Here is a 22,808-nt window from a genome sequence, read left to right as displayed (position 1 = left end):
TGATTCAGATCCAGATTCTTTGAAATGATTACTGGCAACTGATTACCAGCTTCCAAATAAGCATATTTGAGATGATCTGGTAAGGGCTTCAACTCTAATTTTGATTCCTGTTCCACTACTAAATCTGACTTTGATGAATACAACTCTACCATGAATTTTACAGTAGCTCCATTTTCTAGACTGTAGTCATTGCCATTATCCTCTAGATCGGAGGATATTTCATCTACTGCACAGCTGGTCTCTTTAGAAATGTTCAATAATTATGCTGCAGTATCACTTAGCATCTCAAAATCCAGCTCATCAAATACATTAATGCTCAGGAGTGAATGATCCTCTGCTGGGTATTTCATTGCATCTAGAATATTGAATTGTACTATTGTATCGCCAAATTCCATGGTAAGTGTCCCGACATGTACATCAATTTTAGTCCTAGCAGTTTTTAGAAATGGTCTTCCAAGAATTAATGGTGCTTGTCCCGGAGAGACATTCCCCTCCATATCCAAAATATAAAAATCTACTGGAAAAATTAAATCTTTTACTTTCACCAAGACATCTTCTATCACCCCAATAGGATGAACTAAACTACGGTTGGCCAGCTGAATAACTATTCCAGTTGTCTGTAAAGGTCCAATACAAAGTGCTTCAAAAATGGATTTTGGCATAACATTAACTAAGGCTCCTAGATCCAACATTGCATCTCCAAAATCACTATCCCCAATAACACAAGGTATCGTAAAGACTCCTGGATCCGTGCATTTCTGTGGCATCGTCTGAATTAGTGCTGAAGCGTTCTTACCCATACTGACTAGCTCACTGCCCTTTAGTTTTCTCTTATGAACACACAGGTCTTTCAAAAACTTTGCATACTTCGGAATGTGCTTAATGACTTTTAGTAATGGAATATTAACTTCTACTTTGCTGAAGGTATCCACTAACTCTCGTAGTTCCTCTGCCTTCCGATCATCCTTTTGCCCAATTTCTACAGATCTCTGCGGAAAAGGTAAGTGCCCAGATTGTTCAGTTTCCTGCTCCAAACTTACTGAATTCGTAACTGGTGCTAATGGTGTGAGCTCTGCTTCCCCAGTGGACTTCCCACTTCGAAGTGTAATAGCACTGACATTTCCTTTTGGGTTTGGCACTATTTATGATGGTAATTGGCCCGATCCCTGTGACTGCAGTTGAGTAATACTTGTCGCCATCTGTCCAATTTGTCTCTCTAAGTTTTGCTGATTACTTGTCATTAACTGCATCTGCTGTATAAGCTCTTCCATCTTTTGTGTGGTAAGTTCTGGTTTGGGCAATTGAAGTTGTGATGGACGGTAAGGGAGTTGAGGAAGTGGACACACTGCTGGCCTCTGGGATGAAGAAGATAGTTGTTGATATGGCTGCTGATATGGATGCTGATAATATGGCTGCTGCTGATATGGCGGCTGCTGATAATATGGATTCCCATATTTCAAATTAGGGTGATCTCTCCATCCGGGATTGTATGTAGTAGAAAAAGGATCGTATGACTGTTTATTCCCAGATGGCTGTTGGTAAAATTGAGATCGGGGCTGAAAATTATTTGCTGCTACCACGTGGTCGGAAACAAAAGAAATTCCCTCTTGCTGCAACAAAGGGAAAATGTCAATAGTGTGAGATGAACAAAAACAAAGTCCACAAATCATTGCTGTTGGCACTGCCTGGGTTGTGGGCTGCTGTGAATGGCTAAGTGCCAACTGTCTGAATGCTGAAGTCATCTCCTGTAACAAGCTATTCTTAATATCTTGAGCATCTAACTTAGATAACTGGGCTCCATTTACTCCCATAGTAGATGCTTGTCGATTCCCAAACTGTTGGGCATTGGCTGCCATAGTAGAAATGATCTCTCTTGCCTCTGCAGGTGTTTTATTCACCAACGCTCCCCCACTTGCTGCATCGATCATACATCTATCCATGGGCAGGAGTCCCTCATAGAAATATTGTATGAGCAAATGATCACTGATTTGATGATAGAGACAGCTAAAACATAACTTTTCAAAACGTTCCCAATACTCATACAATGTCTCCCCAGAAAGTTGCTGGACACTACAGATTGCTCGCCTAATAGCTCCTGCTTGTGAAGCAGGAAAGAATTTTTCTAAAAATGATCTTTTAATATCTACCCAACATGTAATCGTACCGGGAGTTCTAGAGTACAACCAATCCTTCGCTGCTCCTGCTAACGAAAATGGAAAAGCTCTTAGATAAATATCTTCCTCCCCAATACCGTGTGGTTTCATGGTAGAGCAAACTGCATGAAATTCCTGAAGGTGCCTAGAAGGGTCTTCACCAGATAATCCATTAAATTTAGGAAGGAGATGAATAAGCCCTGAACGCAGTTCAAAATCCACATCCAACTCTGGATATTGAATGCACAATGAGTTATAAGAAACATCTGGTGCAGCCAACTCCCTAAGTGTTTGTTTGTTCTCCATGTTAAATTCAATCACTGGGAAGCTACTTGTTGAAGTTGTTTTTGCTCTCTTCTGATTTCTCAACAAAATATGAAATGTCCTATCAATTTCTAAATCAAAATCTAGTAGATCACTGGTAGATGATCTGGTCATACATTTAGCTGCTGTTTCACCAAGTCAATAAATTCAACAGCCCAAAATTGCACAGAATATATTACAAATCTAAAGATTAACCAACACTGTAATTTCCCCGGCAACGACGCCAAAAATTGGTACTGGACTATAAACCGATTACTAATGGTTATGTCGTTGTGCGATTTACACTACAATGCCAACTTAATTTCCGTCTCGCATGTACACTAAATAACAGATATGGCAAAAGACACGGATCATTTCCCAAAGAAATTATGGTGAAAGCTAATTTCAAAATGAATTATCTGACTGTTTGAACTTTCTTTACCACATAAATTAAAATGCTCTCATTTGGAAATCACGTAAGTCAACAACTAGATAATAACTAAAAGATTAAACTACAGAAATGAAGAGAAAAGAAAACATGATTTAAAGAAATCTATCAGCGAACAATTCCAAGCACACATTCAACACCTTCTAAATTCAAGAATTGACTAGCTAAACTCAATGCGAAAACCAAACATCTAAAATGGAGAAAACAGATGAAGCTATACTAATGCAAACAAAAGGACAACAGAATAAAGATGACCAGTTTCACCAGAATATGCCCGAAAATGAGCAACACCCTACAACATGCGTCCGTCAGAATCTCGATCAAGACTCCGTAAGCAGATGACAAAGGCAGGGCACGTCGGATGTGAACCTCCTCCTCGAATCCGTAGAAGGAGGGAAGATGAACAATGATGGAACGGAGGGCGCTTGCTGGAGTGCGTTGATGAAGCGGCTTCACCTTGAATCCAAGGAAAAAGTAGTGTGCGTAGAGATGGGGATGACGGCTAGGGCTTCTAGGTTGAAAAAGGTGCCTCACTCAGCTGATGTTCGTAACTTTAATACCTCCTTCCCAGCAACAAATCTGACCACAAAATAAAGCTTAAGCCGCATCCATCCGTTGGTTGCACGTGTATGGCCAAAAAAACCCTCCACTTAATCCTTAGCTCCCTACATCATTCAATACACCAAATTAGTACTAATACCATTAATTTAGCAGATATTCGCAACAAAATAATAAACCAACCATATTTGTTAAAACTGCCAAATACTTACAAATTTTCGCACGAACTAATTAAAACACCTAAAAGAATAATAAACATTTAATCGCAAAATACGAGTTATCAGAAACTCATCAAGCCAGTGGGAGATATTAATTAACTAGAACCATAGTAGGGAGGACCCTATAGAGTGGTGCAAAAACTCGCCTTAGATTCTTATTATCTCCAAGATGCAGAGAGAAGAAATCTCGAGCGACCTTGGAGTGAAAACCATCTCCAACCTTATAGAGCTTAACAAGTACGCCTATAACTTCTTTTTGTATTTTGCTCAATATATTCAATAAGAATTATAGGCGAAATTATTCCAGTCGATTGGTAGTATAAATGACCGGAGACTTTAAACCTTACAGTCGATCGGTCGCATAGACGACCAGAGACTATAAACCTTACAATTGATCGGTCGCATAGACAATCAGAGACTTTAAACATTACAGTCGATCGATCACATAGATGGTCGGGGACTTTAAACCTTACAATTGATCAGTCGCATTATACGACCGGAGACTTTAAACCTCACAATTAATCAATCGCATTAGATGGTTGGAGACTTTAAACATTACAGTCGATCTGTCCCATAGACAGTCGGAGACTTTAAAATTTACAGTCAATTGGTCGTATAGACAGCTGGAGACTTTAAACCTTATAGTCAATTGATTGCATTAGATGACCGAAGACTTTAAAACTCATAGTCGATTGGTTGCATTAGATGACCGGAGACTTTAAACTCTACATAGTCAAGTCCGACTTCAAATTGCATACGACTGAGCTATTCATTCCAAGTATTATCAAAGATATAAATATCTAGTCTGTCTATTCCATTCGGCATCACAGATCTGACTAGTCTACTACTCAACCCAGGAATTCATTATAAACCTTTGCAAAAAAATTATGAGAAAACATAGAAATGTAGAATTAAAAACAAAAAAAGAAAATGTAGTAATGAAAGATAAAGAATGAAAGAATTAAATATTAAAATAATTGTCTAGATAAACTCTAATGTAAACTAACTAGATTTAAAGCACTCAATCCCCGACAACGACGCCAAAAACTGGATGTCGTGACAACAATCGCACGGTTGTCGTCAAATAATAAAATTTATAAAAGTTGATCACACGAGGATTGAAGATTAAATGCTAGTTGGTTCTACATTTCAAATTTAACTAGACAAAATCGATAATGGGTTGTTATGAGGTTTTCAACTAAAATGTGAAAATAAAAGTAAGAAATAGTTGAGGAAGTCCTTAATTCAGAAAATATTCTAGGCCGAAAGTTTCATTGTAATGGTGGATATTGTGCTATGAATTAGCACATTCCTAGTTCTCTGCTTGTATGTTTGCAGGATAGCCTAAACATTTATCGAATTCCATCCCACGACGGTGTATCGGAGCACTTCCCTTGCCAATAACCAAGTATGGCATCAAGTGAATAAGTAACTTAGAGAGTCTGAGTTTTAGTAGAGTACCTCATATCACAAGGTCTCCCTCAGGTATACGTCTCTAAATTACGTAGGTCACTTGCATAGCATATGATTAGGAGAAGCCAAGTAGGTCAAGTGATAGACTTATCCATACATAGAATCATCCTCCCTTAGGATGTTACATTCCATATAGAAGGATAGTTACCTTAGATACTCAACTTCAAACAAGTATCCTAAGGGTATGCCGAGCTATATCAGAACACACACTCAAAAGAGATGATAATTTATGCATCAGATCAACGAAAATTTAAGTTCATGCACAATCCCAATTTAGACACACAGCAATGTATCTACTTAGAAATTAGACCTATGCATACAAATATGCAATCTAGATAGACAAATTCATGATCATAAGGGAAAGTCTCTATGCAAGCATTTCATCAAATAGAACAAGTGCATACAAGCTTCATCAAACTAGGAAATTGGTAATTCCATAGAGTTTACATCATCCACACATTACAATTACTTCCTACGTCCTAGAACAATAAGAATCTACTCCATAATAGGAAGAAATACAATCTAAGGACTCAAAAATATAGAAATTTCTAAAACCCTAAGGAAAGGGAGTAAAAACTTATCCTTTAACGTCGAGTGAAGGGCTTGGATGTATATCTTGGAATGCCGATGAGGATGGAGCAGTGGAACGACCTTGGATCATCCAGATGACATCGCCGAATGCGAGAATTTAACCTAGATGGTCCTCTTCCGCCATTGGATCTTCCTCCCCAAGATAAGAGATGGAGTGCCCCTTAAATAAATGTGAAGCACGGGGTAGCCGTGCCTCTAGGCATGACCTAAACTGTTGGGATATGTCCGATGCAGTCTATGCTAAAACACATTTTGTAAACATGCGCAGTAGACAATAAAATAATAATAATTCCTAAATTATTACATCACATGCACCACATGGATACAAGGATACAACATGTCAAACATGATTGCATAATTAAATTTTTACGGAAAGTAAATTTACGCTAGGTGTACCTTACAGATGACCTGTAACGAGAAGGGTATCAACCATAGCGTCGTTGTCGAACCTTGCCTTTATTCGTATCCATATTGAGCACCTAAAGATAACTCCTTGAGTACAAGTCTCTCCTTCAAAAGTTACTAGCCATGAGCGAAGAGGGATCAAGAGAAAGAGGAAGAGAAGCACACAAGGAAGAGACTTCTTCCTTGTGGTGGTCACGACATCAAGGGGAAGGGCTTCCCCTTGTTGGTAGTGGCAAAGAGGGAGGGGAGAGGGAGAGGAGAAGATAAATTGGGTTAAGGTTTTTCAAAAACCTTATAAGCCAATTAATGATCTCATGTGTATAATTTTCTCTCAATCATATCAATATATAGCCCTCATTAATGAGTTGGATTAGAAAGCCCAAATCCAACCCATTATCCCTTAACCAAAAATTAGCTCATTAACCCCTTGATTTGGTTCACAACTAAACCAAGTTGGTTCATGACTAATTCATGATTAAACCAAATATAGTCCAATTATTCCATAAGAGATGTAGCCTATCCGCGCTTCCATTGCGACAAATATTTCCATATTTGTCTTATGTATGGTTCAACCAAACATTTATCTCTTGATCTAAGAATCCTATTCTTGAACTTGTTTTACGTCGTTTAGAGACTCTTTAGTGTGTGTAACCCAATAGGTTCCCAATTTATCTTGACCGTCCATAATTAACTACTTAATTATAGAATGATCATGAGTGGAACCTAGTAGTATATCATGATCCCCAATTAGTCGAAAATCATAGTTGATCTTAGAATTAATTCTAAACCCTTCAGCAGCTACAGTGAGTCGTGTCTTGTTCCTTTCACTCGTCTTATACCCACTTGGTTCTGGACATGGCCCTATGTATCTAGTCCCCACTAGGCTGACTACTTCACACCTAACCCAAGTAATACTTCCTCATTCTACGGATTTAAATTACTCATACATGTATATAAGAATCTCGCACTCTTAACATGTGATGCTTTAGCCAAAGACTTTGAGTAATAATCCTAACGAGTGTTATAGGGCATACGTCTCCTTTCAAGGAGTGGTGAATCTTCTATGGGATATCCAAACACCTTCAGGTACTTTCACTTATACCCAATCATCCCGGGTCCATACCTCAATGAGATGTTTGCTTAAGTTGTCAAAGTATAAGTCTTCATGACCAAGATGACTTGTATACCTCAAGTCAAAGGAAACTTGCACTCGTGTTGCAGTAAGAACTTAACAGACATATCTATATATATGTAGAGAACCATATGAATTCTTACAGCGAGTCACTCCAATGAACTAGTTACCATAACCAACATCCATGTTTAACTCTCGACATCCCAATGTCTCCAGCTAATGAGAAAACATGTCACGCCCCAAAGGAGTCTCTGTCCGAAGAAATTTCGGCAGCATCTCCCCTGTACGGCGGACAATCTGAAACTTTTCTACAAGCACTATATACCTCAGCCACATGCGCCTGGAATAATAACAATAAAAGAAAACAAACACCACGCAGTTAATATCAAATTCAGCCTCTGGCTGACACAACCACGCAGTTAAAAATAAAGCAGCCTACTCGGCTGTACCAAAACCAAAACACAAAACTGCTAGCCGGCTAGGCTTACACAACCAATAACAAATACAAAATACCACAAAACAACATCAACACTCCCAAAAATAAAACCAGAGTACAAAGCTAAACAAACTGATACATAAAACAAACAAAACATACGTGAAACCGATAAGTCTTCTGATGTGACGTGGGGACCAGCAGACAGGATGCTCCAAGCGACACTGGTACCTGAAAAGATAGTGTCAACGGGGGTGAGTTCAACAACTCAGCGAATACCAATGGACATGAGTAGTAAGATATATCTAATAGCAACAAACATGGAATACAGCTTCCTAATCATATATAGGGAATATGTAAAACTGAAAGGTAACTGAGGAAGCTGTACTCACCAGGAACTCCTATCCAGACAAAAGGGTCGTCAAACCGAAAGTGTCAATAATCCTGTATGCAGGTCAAAAGTATGTATCCAACCAAAACCAAATGCAGCAAACACAATCATAAGAATATAAATGCATCAATGCATATGATGCTAATGATGCGTCTGGTCACCCCGAGTCGATCATCTCACACACAAATGGTGAGACCGGTGGGTAAGTGACAACGTGCACTCGTCACTACTCCCGATGAGTGGACCGAGTGGGACGGGATCTTGTCGGAGTACTCTGTCCTGTGACCCCAAATCATAAATGGGGAGCTCAATGCTCTCAAATCCGGTACGATGACGGGAGGATATCTCTGGCTACCAGAGTCTCGACCAACGGAGCCAAGCGAGTCCACGTCTGCGGCTACTCTGTTGCTACACTACATGCCAGTGAGCCAAGCAGGCCGGCTGCCGGCTACCGGGTCATATGACCAACGGAGCCAAATAGCAGAACCGCCACCTGCCTGATATGCCACTAAACCATGAGTGGGGGTGTGTGCAGTACATATAATGGCGATGGGCTCAACCATAGAGGAGCCGACCAACATGCAATCATGATGCATGTCACTATGCATAGCAAAAACTGATCAACATAACCATATCCATACATACAAAATGGGTACTGTAAAAGCGATGGTCACATACCAAGATCTAGAGTACACAGGTCAGACAAAATATCAAAAACCCTATGTCCTGAACATAATAAGTATGGAATATCCTGATCAGCATAGAAAAATCCATATATACATAATATGGGTACCACAGTATCAGTAAGTCAAATCCACGGATCTAGGGTATACAAGTCCTCTAAGGTATAACAACCTAGACCCAAATCATATCCCTCTTCCATAGCATATGTACCAACAATATACACAGATCAAAGAATCAGGGTCTAAACACCCGAATCATATATGATATACAAATAGAGGTACACAAATCTGATATGGCACAAAAACCTAAGTATCAAATAATCTAGATACACAGGCTAGAAACAACAATCCAAATCCTAGTCCTAACCTCAGTAAGCATCGTATGTCACTCTAGAAACTAAGATACTCATGGTAACAAGATAATCATGGCAACAAATCACGAGATATAAGCACGGATACATCACAGGTGACAAACCTAACATGCTATGGATATCAAACAGTGACATACCAAAGACAAACATGTTCATTGCTTGTAGTTATAAAATACTATGCATATCCAAAGACAATATCATAAAAGATAAGTCAAGAGGTACCCGCCTCCGATAAGAGGATCGTATCCGGTCCAATCCGATGTCAAGATGCTTGTCTCGTGTCAGAGTCCTATGTCTCCCTGTACATAAGCTCCAAAAGCACACACAAACCTATTCCCTCCAAGAAACAATCCAAAACTCCAATCATACAGCAAAAGATTTGCTGAAACTCTAATCCTCAATACAAAAACTCACCTCAACAGTTGAATTGCTGTTGATCCAAAAATTGAAGAGTTGTAACGGTGTGCTGCTGGAAACTCACGGTTGTAACCGCAACAAATCCTCCCACATGCTTACGGGTCGGAATCAAACCACAGTCCCTGTTTCTCAGAAAACCACACAAATCAAAATAAGTATGACTTAATCAACTCAAATTCTCATTCCAGACTCATATCTCCTCATCCACTAGTTAATTAATCCAATACATAAATGAATCAAATTCAAAACTTACCCAAATTGGGACAAACCACCACTGATCCAAGATCGGAGTTACCATGATCAAACAACCATCGAGAATCAGTCCCGATCCATATATTCCCCTCGTATGAACTCCAACGACTGCTGTCCACCAAATCAATATCCCTAAATTAGCAATTCCACACCCAATCATCACAATACCGAGACAAGAAACACAATCACAACTGCAACCCAACAACAAAAATAATCTCCCTTACCAATTCAATCACTGTTAGGGCACGGTACCACAAAGCGAGAACACAGGAACGGCTTGGTTGCTTTGCTTCTGTCCACGACCCAAAGAACAAGATCGGTGGCCTGAGAGAACTCCAATTCCAGTGACTGTCACAGAGGAGAGCAGCAACCTCGGCTGGTAGTGAAGAATCAGAAGGGGAGATAGGCTTGGTGGTGGCTGTTGGCGTCGGAGTGAGGCGTCGGCTAAGGCTAGGGCAGAGGAAACCGCGGAGACACTGCTCGGGTCAAGAGTCGGCGACGGCGTCGACACACAAGGATGATAGTGGTCGGCAGTGATGCTGCTCGGCGCTAGAGGGTGGCTCGGCTTCACAGGGAAGAGGAAAAAGAATGAGATAGCCGGCACCGATTAGAATGAGGAGAAGAGAACCGCCGAGCGACGCTGGTTAGGACTTCGGTGTCGCGGAGAGTGAGGGAAGAAGAAGGCAGTGGCGTCGCGTCGGCCAGAGGAGAGGAAGAAGAAGCAACGGTCGCGGCGCCGGTTAGTGCAGTGGAGGAGAAGGAATCGCGAGGTTTAGGGCAGAGGAGAAACGGCGAGGAAAAAGGGCATGGCACGGGTTCGGCGAGAGAGAAAAGGAAAAAGAATTTAAAAAGGAAAAATCAACTTTTCCTCACTTAAATGGGGTAGCCTAAACAGGCTTTTCCCGGATCCCGTTTTTATCCCCGTTAACTCGTCCGTAAGAGCTCCGAAAAATTCCCGGAAAATTTCCAAAAATTCCGAAAAATTCCCTTATTAATATTCGCCTATTTTCGGTATTTTACATTCTCCCCCACTAATAAAAATTTGGTCCCCAAATTTTGTTATCTACCATAAGCAAATATTAACAACAAGTAACGAGTATAAATGTTGAACGGTAAATAAAATCACACAACTCTAATGAAAAATGGGGTATCAAGCTCGGATAGTATCCTCGAGCTCCCAAGTAACCTTCTCGTCCAAATGATACTGTCATCCGACTTTAACCAGTCGGATAGTCTTGTTCCGCAACTGACGCTCTTCCCGGTCTAGAATCCGTACCGGAATCTCCTCATAAGTGACGTCAGGATGAATAGGAACTGAGACATCAGACAACACGTGAGCTGGGTCTGCTATGTATCTCCTCAGCATAGATACCTGAAATACGTCATGAACTCCTGCCAGGAACGATGGTGGTGCCAACCGGTAAACTACCACTCCAATCCTTTCCGAGATATGGAAAGGTCCAATGTATCGCGGAGCTAGCTTACCCCGGGGCCAAATCTCTTTACTCCTTTCGTGGGTGAATCTCGCAGAAATACATGATCGCCAATAGAGAACGCTAGGGGTCTGCGTCTCCGATCAACATAACACTTCTGGCGATCCTGCGCCTCTAACATTCTCCGTCTGATAATACGGACCAACTCTTCGTTCTGCTGAGCTCTATGAGGTCCCAACAACTGGGCCTCCCCAACCTCATCCCAAAGGGTGGATGTACGATAAAACCTACCATACAACGCTTCAAGCAGGGTCATCCGGATAGCCGAAAGAAAAACTGTCATTGTAGGCGAACTCTACCAATGGCAGATGGTCCTCCCAACTGCCTCCGAAATCCAATACACACGATCTCAGCAAATTCTCTAGAGTCTGAATGGTCCGTTCTGACTGTCCATCTGTCTGCGGATGTGAAGCTGTACTGAAACAGAGCTCAGTGCCCAAGGCCTGCTGCAAACTCTGCTAGAAACGAGACGTGAACCGGGGATCTCTATCCGAAATAATAGTCAAAAGGACACCATGTAATCTGATGATCTTCCGGCAATACAGATCTGCCAATCGATCCAGGGAAATCAGTCTTCCGGATCGCTAAGAAGTGTGCGGATTTGGTTAATCGATCAACGAGTACCCAAATCGCGTCATGGCCTCGTCGTGTCCTAGGCAAACCCACCACAAAGTCCATAGTAATATGTTCCCATTTCCACTCGGGAATAGGAATCCGCTGAAATAAACCGACAGGTCTCTGGTGCTCGGCCTTCACCTGTTGACAAACAAGACATCTAGCTACAAAATCCGCGATGTCTCCCTTCATGTCATTCCACCAATAGAAACACCTCAAATCTTGATACATACGGTTACCGCCTGGGTGGACAGCAAATCATAAGCGATGAGCCTCCGGAAGTAACTTCTATAAGACCGGATGAGACTGAAATACACAAAATCTATCTCGAAAGTGTATAACACCCTCCTCGTCTCGTGTGAACTCGGTCTGCTGCCCGGAAGCTATCTAGCTACAAATAAACTGCAAATACTGATCAGCAGCCAAGGCCTCTCGGATCCCCGTCCTGATCAACGACTGAGCAACCATGGTAACCAGAGTACCCTGCTCTGTCTGTCCTTACCCCTCAAGGCCCAAATCGGAGAAACCTTGAATCAAGTCTGTGACCACAACTCGGTGGCAAGCTAAAGTCCCTTTAGACTTCCGTCTAAGTACAACGACAACCACATTAGCTTTTCCCCAAATGATAGCTAATGGTACAATCAAATCCTTCAGGAACTCCATCCACCTTCACTGTCGGAGATTAGATTCCTTTCTAAGTGAACAAATATTTGAAACTCTTATGGTCCGTGAGAATCTCAAATGTAACACCGTATAGATAAGGCTGCCAAATCTTCAAGGCACAAAATAATGACGGCCAGCCACAAGTCATATACTGGGTAGTTCTACTCATGCTCCTACAACTGTCGAGAAGCATAGGAGACTACTCTATCGTGCTGCATCAGAACAGTGCTCAAACTCTGTAGTCATGCGTCGGTATAGAGCACGAATCTGTCCTCTTCAGAAGGTAAAACCAAAATCGGAGTCACCCCTAGTCTCTGCTTCAGCTCCTCTAAGCTGGTCTCGTAGTCCTCGGACCACGTGAACTTCACGCCTTTCCTGGTCAGGCGTGTAAATAACATAACAATCCGTGAGAAATCCTCAACGCATCTCCGGAAATATCGGCCAAACAAAGGAAGTTGCGAGCCTCTTCTATAGACTCCGTCTACTCCCAACAGTAACATCCTCTATCTCCTGTGTAACCACGGTATACTCCTACTGGTGACCGTGTGTCTCAAATATCTCACAGAAGACAACCAAAATACACACTACTGATCTTCACATATAGATGTTCTCGTCGAAACATCTCTAGAACTATGCGAAGGTGGTGTACTTGGCTCACCTCAGATCCGTAATAAATCACAACATCGTCAACAAAGACAATGGAAACCGATCCAAACATTCTAGGGATACCCAAATCATCGAGTCTATGATAACATCTAGGGCACCTCAAGCACTAATGGTAAAACCAAGACACATAATGTCTGTATCACAGACATTCCTAACCATAAGATCCTCAACAATAAACAGATCTAATCACCAATGATATATAATCACCAAAGAATAGAACCTCCAGTGTGAGAGCAATACTCTATCACACGAAATACCACATATGTGGAAGCAACGCTCTACCACAAGAAATCCTCCATATGTGGGAGCAACGCTCCACCACAAATAATCCAAAATATGTATCCACAATGAATATGGGAGAAATGCTCCGCTACAAACAATCCGCAATATGTAGGAGCAACGCTCCACTACAAAACAATCCCTAAATATGTGGGAATCCAGAATATGTGGAAGCTACACTCTACCACAACAATACATAAGTGCCCAAGCACCTAAACTATCCAGCTAGAGACTGCACGAGATCTCTCTACCATAGATCACTGTGGGTAGCCTAGGGTATAACCACCCAGTAAGCAAATCAAATCCATAGTCAACTCTATCGTCCTCCTAGTGGGTCGGTCACCCACTAATGAGAGAATTAGTTGACAGGGTAAAACAACCAATATCATAATGTAGACATTTAATATTCTATATTCAACATAAGTAGAATCATCATGATTCTACCAACCATACATCTGACATACATGCACACACCACATATGTATGATCGACATAATCCTCAAATTAGTACACACCAAAAATACTCACATCATAGGTATAATTCACCATGATACCTCCAACAATGTATACCGAACCCGTATGCACATATCATCGTAGGTAAAATCAACAATACCCTCAAACCACACTCACCTGATATATATAAACATATGCCAAGAGTATAATCAACATATTTTAAATCCAATTTACCACACAAACCCTACGCCACCTTCTAAGTTATCCTACAAGGTACATACAGTCTAAATTTAAGGTACCCACGGAATAGGATAAATCAATCCTCTAAAGACTGACCAAAATCGACAATGGTATACGATCAACTCCGTCTTTTCCACGTCAGTACAAAACTTGTGCTCAAATGTGCTCTAGATATCAATTAAGCACATACAACCCAAAGATTCAGACCTCTAGAAGTAAAGTAGGTTAATCTGCTACTGATCGGATCAACACAACTAATCAATCATCTACTAACTAATCAAGAATAAATAAAGCCTCTACATTAATCCCCTTCAAGCAACTATGGTAAATCAAACTTCTACTGACCGATCTCACAAGAGTAGATCAATTATCTACTAATGAAATTAACTAAGATAACATGATATACTACTGGCTAGGTCAACATAAAGATATAAATACTATCCACTACCCAGCTATTAAAAGTAGAGGCTGGTATGTGCCTCAATCTGCTAACCAACTAGTAATAACATAAGCTAAAAACTACTAGTGTATGATATGATAAATCACCAGAAACTGTAACCCTTAATCTCTATCAAGGTCGATCATCATCAGGGTTTTACCTAATACATAAAATATCTTCTATCTCAACTAGACAGGTACTAGTAAAGAGTGCTAATACATGTCACAAACTATAATAGTCAATGGTGCATATACTAACAAGAATGTAGGATAACAGTATACCAACATACCTCCTATAGCTTGGAGATGTCCTGCTGCTGCCAGGTCCCAAAACCCGAAAAGTCACATCGAGAAGACCAAAACACGAAATCCAAAACACGGGCTATAAAACACATACCGTACTCTGATACCAAATAAATTGGTATCAGATAAATCTCAAAAATCCAAAACACATAGCAAGTATCGTATACCTGCTCTGATACCACTAAATTGTCACGCCCCAGAGGAGTCTCTGTCCGAAGAAATTTCGGCAGCATCTCCCCTGTACGACGGACAATCTGAAACTTTTCTACAAGCACTATATACCTCAGCCACATGCGGCTGGAATAATAACAATAAAAGAAAACAAACACCACGCAGTTAATATCAAATTCAGCCTCTGGCTGACACAACCACGCAGTTAAAAATAAAGCAGCCTACTCGGCTGTACCAAAATCAAAACACAAAACTGCTAGCCGGCTAGGCTTACACAACCAATAACAAATACAAAATACCACAAAACAACATCAACACTCCCAAAAATAAAACCAGAGTACAAAGCTAAACAAACTGATACATAAAACAAACAAAACATACGTGAAACCGATAAGTCTTCTGATGTGACGTGGGGACCAGCAGACAGGATGCTCCAAGCGACACTGGTACCTGAAAAGATAGTGTCAACGGGGGTTAGTTCAACAACTCAGCGAATACCAATGGACATGAGTAGTAAGATATATCTAACAGCAACAAACATGGAATACAGCTTCCTAATCATATATAGGGAATATGTAAAACTGAAAGGTAACTGAGGAAGCTGTACTCACCAGGAACTCCTATCCAGACAAAAGGGTCGTCAAACCGAAAGTGTCAATAATCCTGTATGCAGGTCAAAAGTATGTATCCAACCAAAATGCAGCAACCAAATGCAGCAAACACAATCATAAGAATATAAATGCATCAATGTATATGATGCTAATGATGCGTCTTGGTCACGCCTGACGCCAGTCAGTCATCTCACACTCAAATGGTGAGACCGAGTTGGTAGGGCTGTGACAACCGTGCACTCTGTCGTCACTGCTCCTGATGAGTGAGCAGTGAGGCACTGTCCTGCTGACCCCAAATCATAAATGGGGGCCTCAATGTCTGCTGCTGTCACGATGATGGGATATCTGTCTCCACCGCTACCAGCTGAGTCTCAACCACCCAGTCCACTGCTTCCCCCACACCGTCATCTGTCTCTGTTCCCACCTGTGGAGTGCCCAGCGCCCTGCCGGCTACCACGCTGGGTCATATGACCAACGGAGCCAAACAGCAGAACCGCCACACACCTGCCTGATATGCCACTAAACCATGAGTGGGGGTGTGTGCAGTACATGTAACTGGCGATGGGCTCAACCATAGAGGAGCCGACAATCGCACAGCATGCAATCATGATGCATGTCACTATGCATAGCAAAAACTGATCAACATAACCATATCCATACATACAAAATGGGTACTGTAAAAGCGATGGTCACATACCAAGATCTAGAGTACACAGGTCAGATAGAATATCAAAAACCCTTTGTCCTGAACATAATAAGTATGGAATATCCTGATCAGCATAGAAAAATCCATATATACATAATATGGGTACCACAGTATCAGTAAGTCAAATCCACGGATCTAGGGTATACAAGTCCTCTAAGGTATAACAACCTAGACCCAAATCATATCCCTCTTCCATAGCATATGTACCAACAATATACACAGATCAAAGAATCAGGGTCTAAACACCCGAATCATATATGATATACAAATAGAGGTACACAAATCTGATATGACACAAAAACCTAAGTATCAGATAATCTAGATACACAGGCTAGAAACAACAATCCAAATCCTAGTCCTAACCTCAGTAAGCATGGTATGTCACTCTAGAAACTAAGATACTCATGGTAACAAGATAATCATGGCAACAAATCACGAGATATAAGCACGGATACATCACAGGTGACAAACCTAACATGCTATGGATATCAAGCAGTGACATACCAAAGACAAACATGTTCATTGCTTGTAGTTATAAAATACTATGCATATCCAAAGACAATATCATAAAAGATAAGTCAAGAGGTACCCGCCTCCGATAAGAGGATCGTATCCGGTCCAATCCGATGTCAAGATGCTTGTCTCGTGTCAGAGTCCTATGTCTCCCTGTACATAAGCTCCAAAAGCACACACAAACCTATTCCCTCCAAGAAACAATCCAAAACTCCAATCATACAGCAAAAGATTTGCTGAAACTCTAATCCTCAATACAAAAACTCACCTCAACAGTTGAATTGCTGTTGATCCAAAAATTGAAGAGTTGTAACGGTGTGCTGCTGGAAACTCACGGTTGTAACCGCAACAAATCCTCCCACATGCTTACGGGTCGGAATCAAACCACAGTCCCTGTTTCTCAGAAAACCACACAAATCAAAATAAGTATGACTTAATCAACTCAAATTCTCATTCCAGACTCATATCTCCTCATCCACTAGTTAATTAATCCAATACATAAATGAATCAAATTCAAAACTTACCCAAATTGGGACAAACCACCACTGATCCAAGATCGGAGTTACCATGATCAAACAACCATCGAGAATCAGTCCCGATCCATATATTCCCCTCGTATGAACTCCAACGACTGCTGTCCACCAAATCAATATCCCTAAATTAGCAATTCCACACCCAATCATCACAATACCGAGACAAGAAACACAATCACAACTGCAACCCAACAACAAAAATAATCTCCCTTACCAATTCAATCACTGTTAGGGCACGGTACCACAAAGCGAGAACACAGGAACGGCTTGGTTGCTTTGCTTTTGTCCACGACCCAAAGAAGAAGATCGGTGGCCTGAGAGAACTCCAATTCCAGTGACTGTCACAAAGGAGAGCAGCAACCTCGGCTGGTAGTGAAGAATCAGAAGGGGAGATAGGCTTGGTGGTGGCTGTTGGCGTCGGAGTGAGGCGTCGGCTAAGGCTAGGGAAGAGGAAACCGCGGAGACACTGCTCGGGTCAAGAGTCGGCGACGGCGTCGACACACAAGGATGATAGTGGTCGGCAGTGATGCTGCTCGGCGCTAGAGGGTGGCTCGGCTTCACAGGGAAGAGGAAAAAGAATGAGATAGCCGGCACCGGTTAGAATGAGGAGAAGAGAACCGCCGAGCGACGCTGGTTAGGACTTCGGTGTCGCGGAGAGTGAGGGAAGAAGAAGGCAGTGGCGTCGCGTCGGCCAGAGGAGAGGAAGAAGAAGCAACGGCCGCGACGCCGGTTAGTGCAGTGGAGGAGAAGGAATCGCGAGGTTTAGGGCAGAGGAGAAACGGCGAAGAAAAAGGGCATGGCACGGGTTCGGCGAGAGAGAAAAGGAAAAAGAATTTAAAAAGGAAAAATCAACTTTTCCTCACTTAAATGGGGTAGCCTAAACAGGCTTTTCCCGAATCCCGTTTTTATCCCCGTTAACTTGTCCGTACGAGCTCCGAAAAATTCCCGGAAAATTTCCAAAAATTCCGAAAAATTCCCTTATTAATATTCGCCTATTTTCGGTATTTTATAAAATAGCTGCTTGGCTGAACCAAGGAGTATAATTCGTGTAAGTCTTATAGAATTTATGATGTCCGAATGCATCAATTTGACGACTAGGGAAATTTTAATATATTCATAATAGCACATATAGAGATAATCACTAGTTACGATTCAATCATAAATTCACTCATGCTATGAATTATTTTATGGGCATTCCGTAAATAAGTTTAAGACAATCAAGCATATAACATGCACTCAAATAGTGAATCTATACTTATCAAATAAATAGGAAAAAATCGTAAGGCGATTGCCTTAGGACATCCATCAACTTCTAACATGAACAAAGCTCAAGCATCTGGTCGTGCCAAATGGCATGGCCCATTCACTACTGCTGGCTTCTTGGCCATGCCTTAAGAAACGGCTAGGGATAGTTTGGCTCTCTCCACAGGACCATGCCATATCATTTGGCACGACCAAAGCAAAGCAACTATGCTTTGCTTCTTCTAGGTCGTGCCAATTAACATGGCCAACTCTTCAAAACTACTGGTTCAAGTGTATGGCCATGCCTCAAGGCACGGCCAAGCCCAATTTGATTCTGGATGATGGCATGGAAAGCTTCTGGTCATGATCTGAGGCATGACCTAGTCTTCAAAACTACTGAGTCCACTTCCTGGCCGTGCCATTTAGTATGGCTAGTGTCTTTTCTTGTTCCTTAGCTGTGCCATTTGGCTTGGCCAACTCCTTGAGCATTTCTTGGCCATGGTTTAAAGCATGGCTAGGTCCATTTTGGTTCTGAAATGACTTTGACACTCCAATCGTTGCTTCCATTGATCTTCATTTGCATCTTTAGCATTCTTTTTCGCTCTAAACTGCTCCTAAAAGTTAAAACAATCATCGAGCAGATCTCTAGACGTAAAGTATTAATTATGCTGAAATATAATAGAAAAGGATACAAAACACATAGATCATAAACATGAAATATAAGTAGATGTACGTCAAATAGTGCAAAATAACATATATAATCTAAGCGCATCACACCCCTACACTTAAACATTTGCTTGTCCTCAAGCAAACTCTGCAATCTAGATTCATGAGCAAATAATGAGTCTCCCTAGTGATTCTACTCAGTTCTATCAAACTAGTGAAACTAATGAGCATAATCAAGAAGGATCAACAATAAAGCACTCGATTGTTATCAAACAAAATTTTACAATCTAGAAACATGTGTAAGAGTAAGTGCATCATAATCTTTGATGAATAAATTTAACTCTATCAAATAATTTCAATAATGAGCATGATCATAAATGGATTCAATTTGCCTAAGAATGAGTTTTCTGTGCTCAGTACTAATCATGGCCTAAATTTCTCAAGTTTCAATTCCTAGTCTTAGTCAAATCATCATTAAACCATCTTTGCCTTTTATTCCCTGCAGTAACTACTGCTTGGTTCATCTATCCTAGATCTATCCAAGGTCTCAAGAATGTGCTTGATAATAAGAGAAATCTAGTGTTCGTTCCCCCAATAACCTAACTCGGTCTCAAAGGGGCAAACAACTAGTTTCCACTCACGACAATTAAATTTTCTATCCCTTATTTCATATTCTTTTTTTTCATTTGCACATTTGTAATGATGCAAATTTATGGGATTTCTATTTTTCCAAATGAGCTTTAATGTTTCGAGAATAATTGAGATGTAGTTAAGGAATCACCATGAAAATTCAAGTACTCATCAAGTATAATAAATCATGACTAATTTCAGAACTTTCAACTATCAAAATAAGGCATGGTGTATAGAGATCCTCAAGATAGACTAAGATCAAATCCTTTCAATGAAAAACAATGCTCATGTCTTACTAATGATGATAAAGTAAAGTATATCACCCAACATACTAGCACTCATGACATATCTATATGAATCTAAACAATAAACGTGCAAAAAAATTTGTTATCAAACAATTGCTATACTCATTTTGTTCCACTAGAGATAGAAAAAATAAATCACTAAATATACTAGCACCAAAAAGCATAACTCATGACCTTTAGATAATAAACGTACTAGAAGTTTACTCTTGGATAAGTCAACACTAATAGTATGGATAATGTAACTCAAGCCATAATCTTACTAAGAAAGCAAATTTCAAAAGCAACCGCTACAAATTCAAACTAGAGCAAAATCTTAATTTTATTATCAAAATCTAAAATATAACCCAACATATGTATGCATCCCTCATATTTAAACTTTTTATTATCCCAATAAAAACTAGAAATAAAATATGAAAGAGATTTTTGAAGTTAGAGAAGTTACCAAGTGATGTGTTCCACCGGTTGACATTCATGTTCTTCAAGATACTCCTCTATCTAATGCTCACATTCCTCCACAGCTTTAAATCTATAAAAAGAAGATAGACAACAAAAATTAAGTAGAGGATTTGGGTTAAGAAAAGAGAAAAGAAAATAAACTAAAATAATAACAAAAAAGAAACTTGGGTTGCCTCCCAAGAAGTGCTTGTTTAAGGTCATTAGCTCGACCACCTCAATAGACTCTTCGAAATCTTACTCTTGGAGGGGTAAGATATTTTAATACACTCCTACCACGGGCTCTTATTATGAAGAGAGCTTTATGACAGGAGATAAAAAGTGAAGTATTGTTCTCTCCATCTTCATCTTCTTAAAAATTCTTTCAAGTGGTCGAAGACGGTTCAGAATGAGCTTCTAAATTTCGGCCCAAGAGAAATCCATACATGCAAAAGGAAAACATATCTCCCACAAGCATGCGATATAAGAAAGAACTAAAACCATATTAAATTTGATAAAGCAGGAATGAAAAAATGAATCACCTCCTACAAAATCGATTATAAGTACTTTTATGAAATTTTCTAAAAGATCACTAGAAATGCTAATGTGATATAAGAAAGAACTAAAGTCATATTAAATTTGATAAAGCAAGAATGAAAAAATGAATCACCTCCTACAAAATCGATTATAAGTACTTTTATGAAATTTTCTAAAGGATCACTAGAAATACTAACCTTACATTGCTAGAGGTACCTGAAAGTGCTAAACAAGTGAATGTGACTTCTTCTGAATCAATTGATGGTTCTAGCTCTGGCTCAGGTAGTAATGTAACTAAAGTTGGTGATTCTTGAGACTCTGCCATCTCGGCACAAGTTCTTACACATTGATCCACAACATGTTCAATTCTTACAACTCTCATAGACTCAAAGGGTTGTGTGTGTTGGTGCAGTGAGACCGGTAAGAGGGGAGGGGTGAATTGCTTACAAATAAAACAAACCCCTCCTCGTTCTTTCAACTCAAGAATAGCAACAATAATAAAATAAAACAGAAATAAAAGTAAGGCAGAGAAGTGAAGACTCAGGGTTTTACTTGGTTACAACATAGATGGTTGTTAATCCAAGACAGTTGAAAAGGTGCACTACGAATCTCCTTCACTGTAGGCAGAGAAGCCTTTTTACAGACTAAGAAAGTTCAAAAGTTGCTAGGAATTGATTACAGAGTTAATTGCTTAATTCCTAGCTCCATAGGCCTTTATATAGCTCCTGGAAACTCTATCTCGAGTCTTGAGAGCGCCTCCAAAGGGGTTGAGGGCGCCTCCAGCCGAGGCATCGAATAAAACTTTATCCAAAGTCGAAACGGTCAAGTAGACTGGGTCGAAGGTGCCTTCAATGGCATTGAGGGTGCCTTCAATGTTGAGGGCGCCTCCAAAGTTGTTGAGGGCACCTTCAACGTTGAGGGCGCCCTCAATGCTGTTGAGGGTGCCTTCAACCTGTATGATATAAATAGCTTCCAGCTTCTCTTTTTCTTCTTCTTCCGAAGCTCCGATCACTTGGGTGATTTCGGCCAACCGAAATAGGGCTCACCCGGACCTAATTTCCAGCCTTTTCCTTGAGTAGGCTTCTGTCCCGGCTTCTCGTCCCTCGAACGTCGCACACGTTCTTCTCGTCCACCGGAGTACTCTTCCGCAGCTCTTTCATCCTTCGGACGCACCGAACCCGTCGACTCCCTTCCCGTACCGTCCTTCTTGTTAGCTGCATATTTCGCTCGACTTCCTGCGCTCCTAAGCTCCTGCACACTTAGACACAGGGATCAAAAACCAAATAGAACCTAACCTAACTTGGTTGATCACATCAAAACAACCACGGGGTCCAACAATCTCCTACTTTTTAATGTGCATCATCCAAAGTTTAAGTTAGGGAAAAAAATAGACAAGTAGTAATTTAAAGAAATTACTAAACTAATATTTTAAGCATAAAGATTTCAATAATAGAATTTGCAACAAAAAAAATATTAACTTAACT

At 40.6% G+C, this 22,808-nt stretch overlaps 1 protein-coding gene across 1 annotated transcript; it reads right to left on the bottom strand.

The window, feature by feature from the left end:
* Window positions 1–260: 260 nt before the first annotated feature.
* Window positions 261–3,512, bottom strand: LOC121991156. The gene is made up of 4 exons (XM_042545175.1): window positions 3,465–3,512; window positions 3,204–3,360; window positions 1,190–2,602; window positions 261–1,138 (listed from the first exon to the last, which is right to left on the bottom strand). Exons 1-4 carry the CDS (start codon window positions 3,510–3,512, stop codon window positions 261–263), a joined length of 2,496 nt encoding a protein of 831 aa, XP_042401109.1.
* Between the last annotated feature and the right edge of the window lie 19,296 nt (window positions 3,513–22,808).

The sequence above is a fragment of the Zingiber officinale genome, chromosome 6B (genome assembly GCF_018446385.1).
Source record: "Zingiber officinale cultivar Zhangliang chromosome 6B, Zo_v1.1, whole genome shotgun sequence".
Classification (NCBI taxonomy): Eukaryota; Viridiplantae; Streptophyta; class Magnoliopsida; order Zingiberales; family Zingiberaceae; genus Zingiber; species Zingiber officinale.
The sequence above is the reverse complement of the archived record's forward strand: the minus strand, read 5'-3'. Positions and strand labels throughout refer to the sequence as shown.

What these genes read in the sequence shown, in the direction of transcription:
- LOC121991156 (XM_042545175.1), bottom strand. Translation starts at nt 3,512, where the DNA reads ATGCGGCTTAAGCTTTATTTTGTGGTCAGATTTGTTGCTGGGAAGGAG. An exon ending in GATTTGTTGCTGGGAAGGAG is followed by an intron (nt 3,361 to 3,464) that starts GTATTAAAGTTA and finishes CTTGGATTCAAG; the next exon opens with GTGAAGCCGCTTCATCAACG. An exon ending in AATTGGACAGATGGCGACAA is followed by an intron (nt 1,139 to 1,189) that starts GTATTACTCAAC and finishes CATCATAAATAG; the next exon opens with TGCCAAACCCAAAAGGAAAT.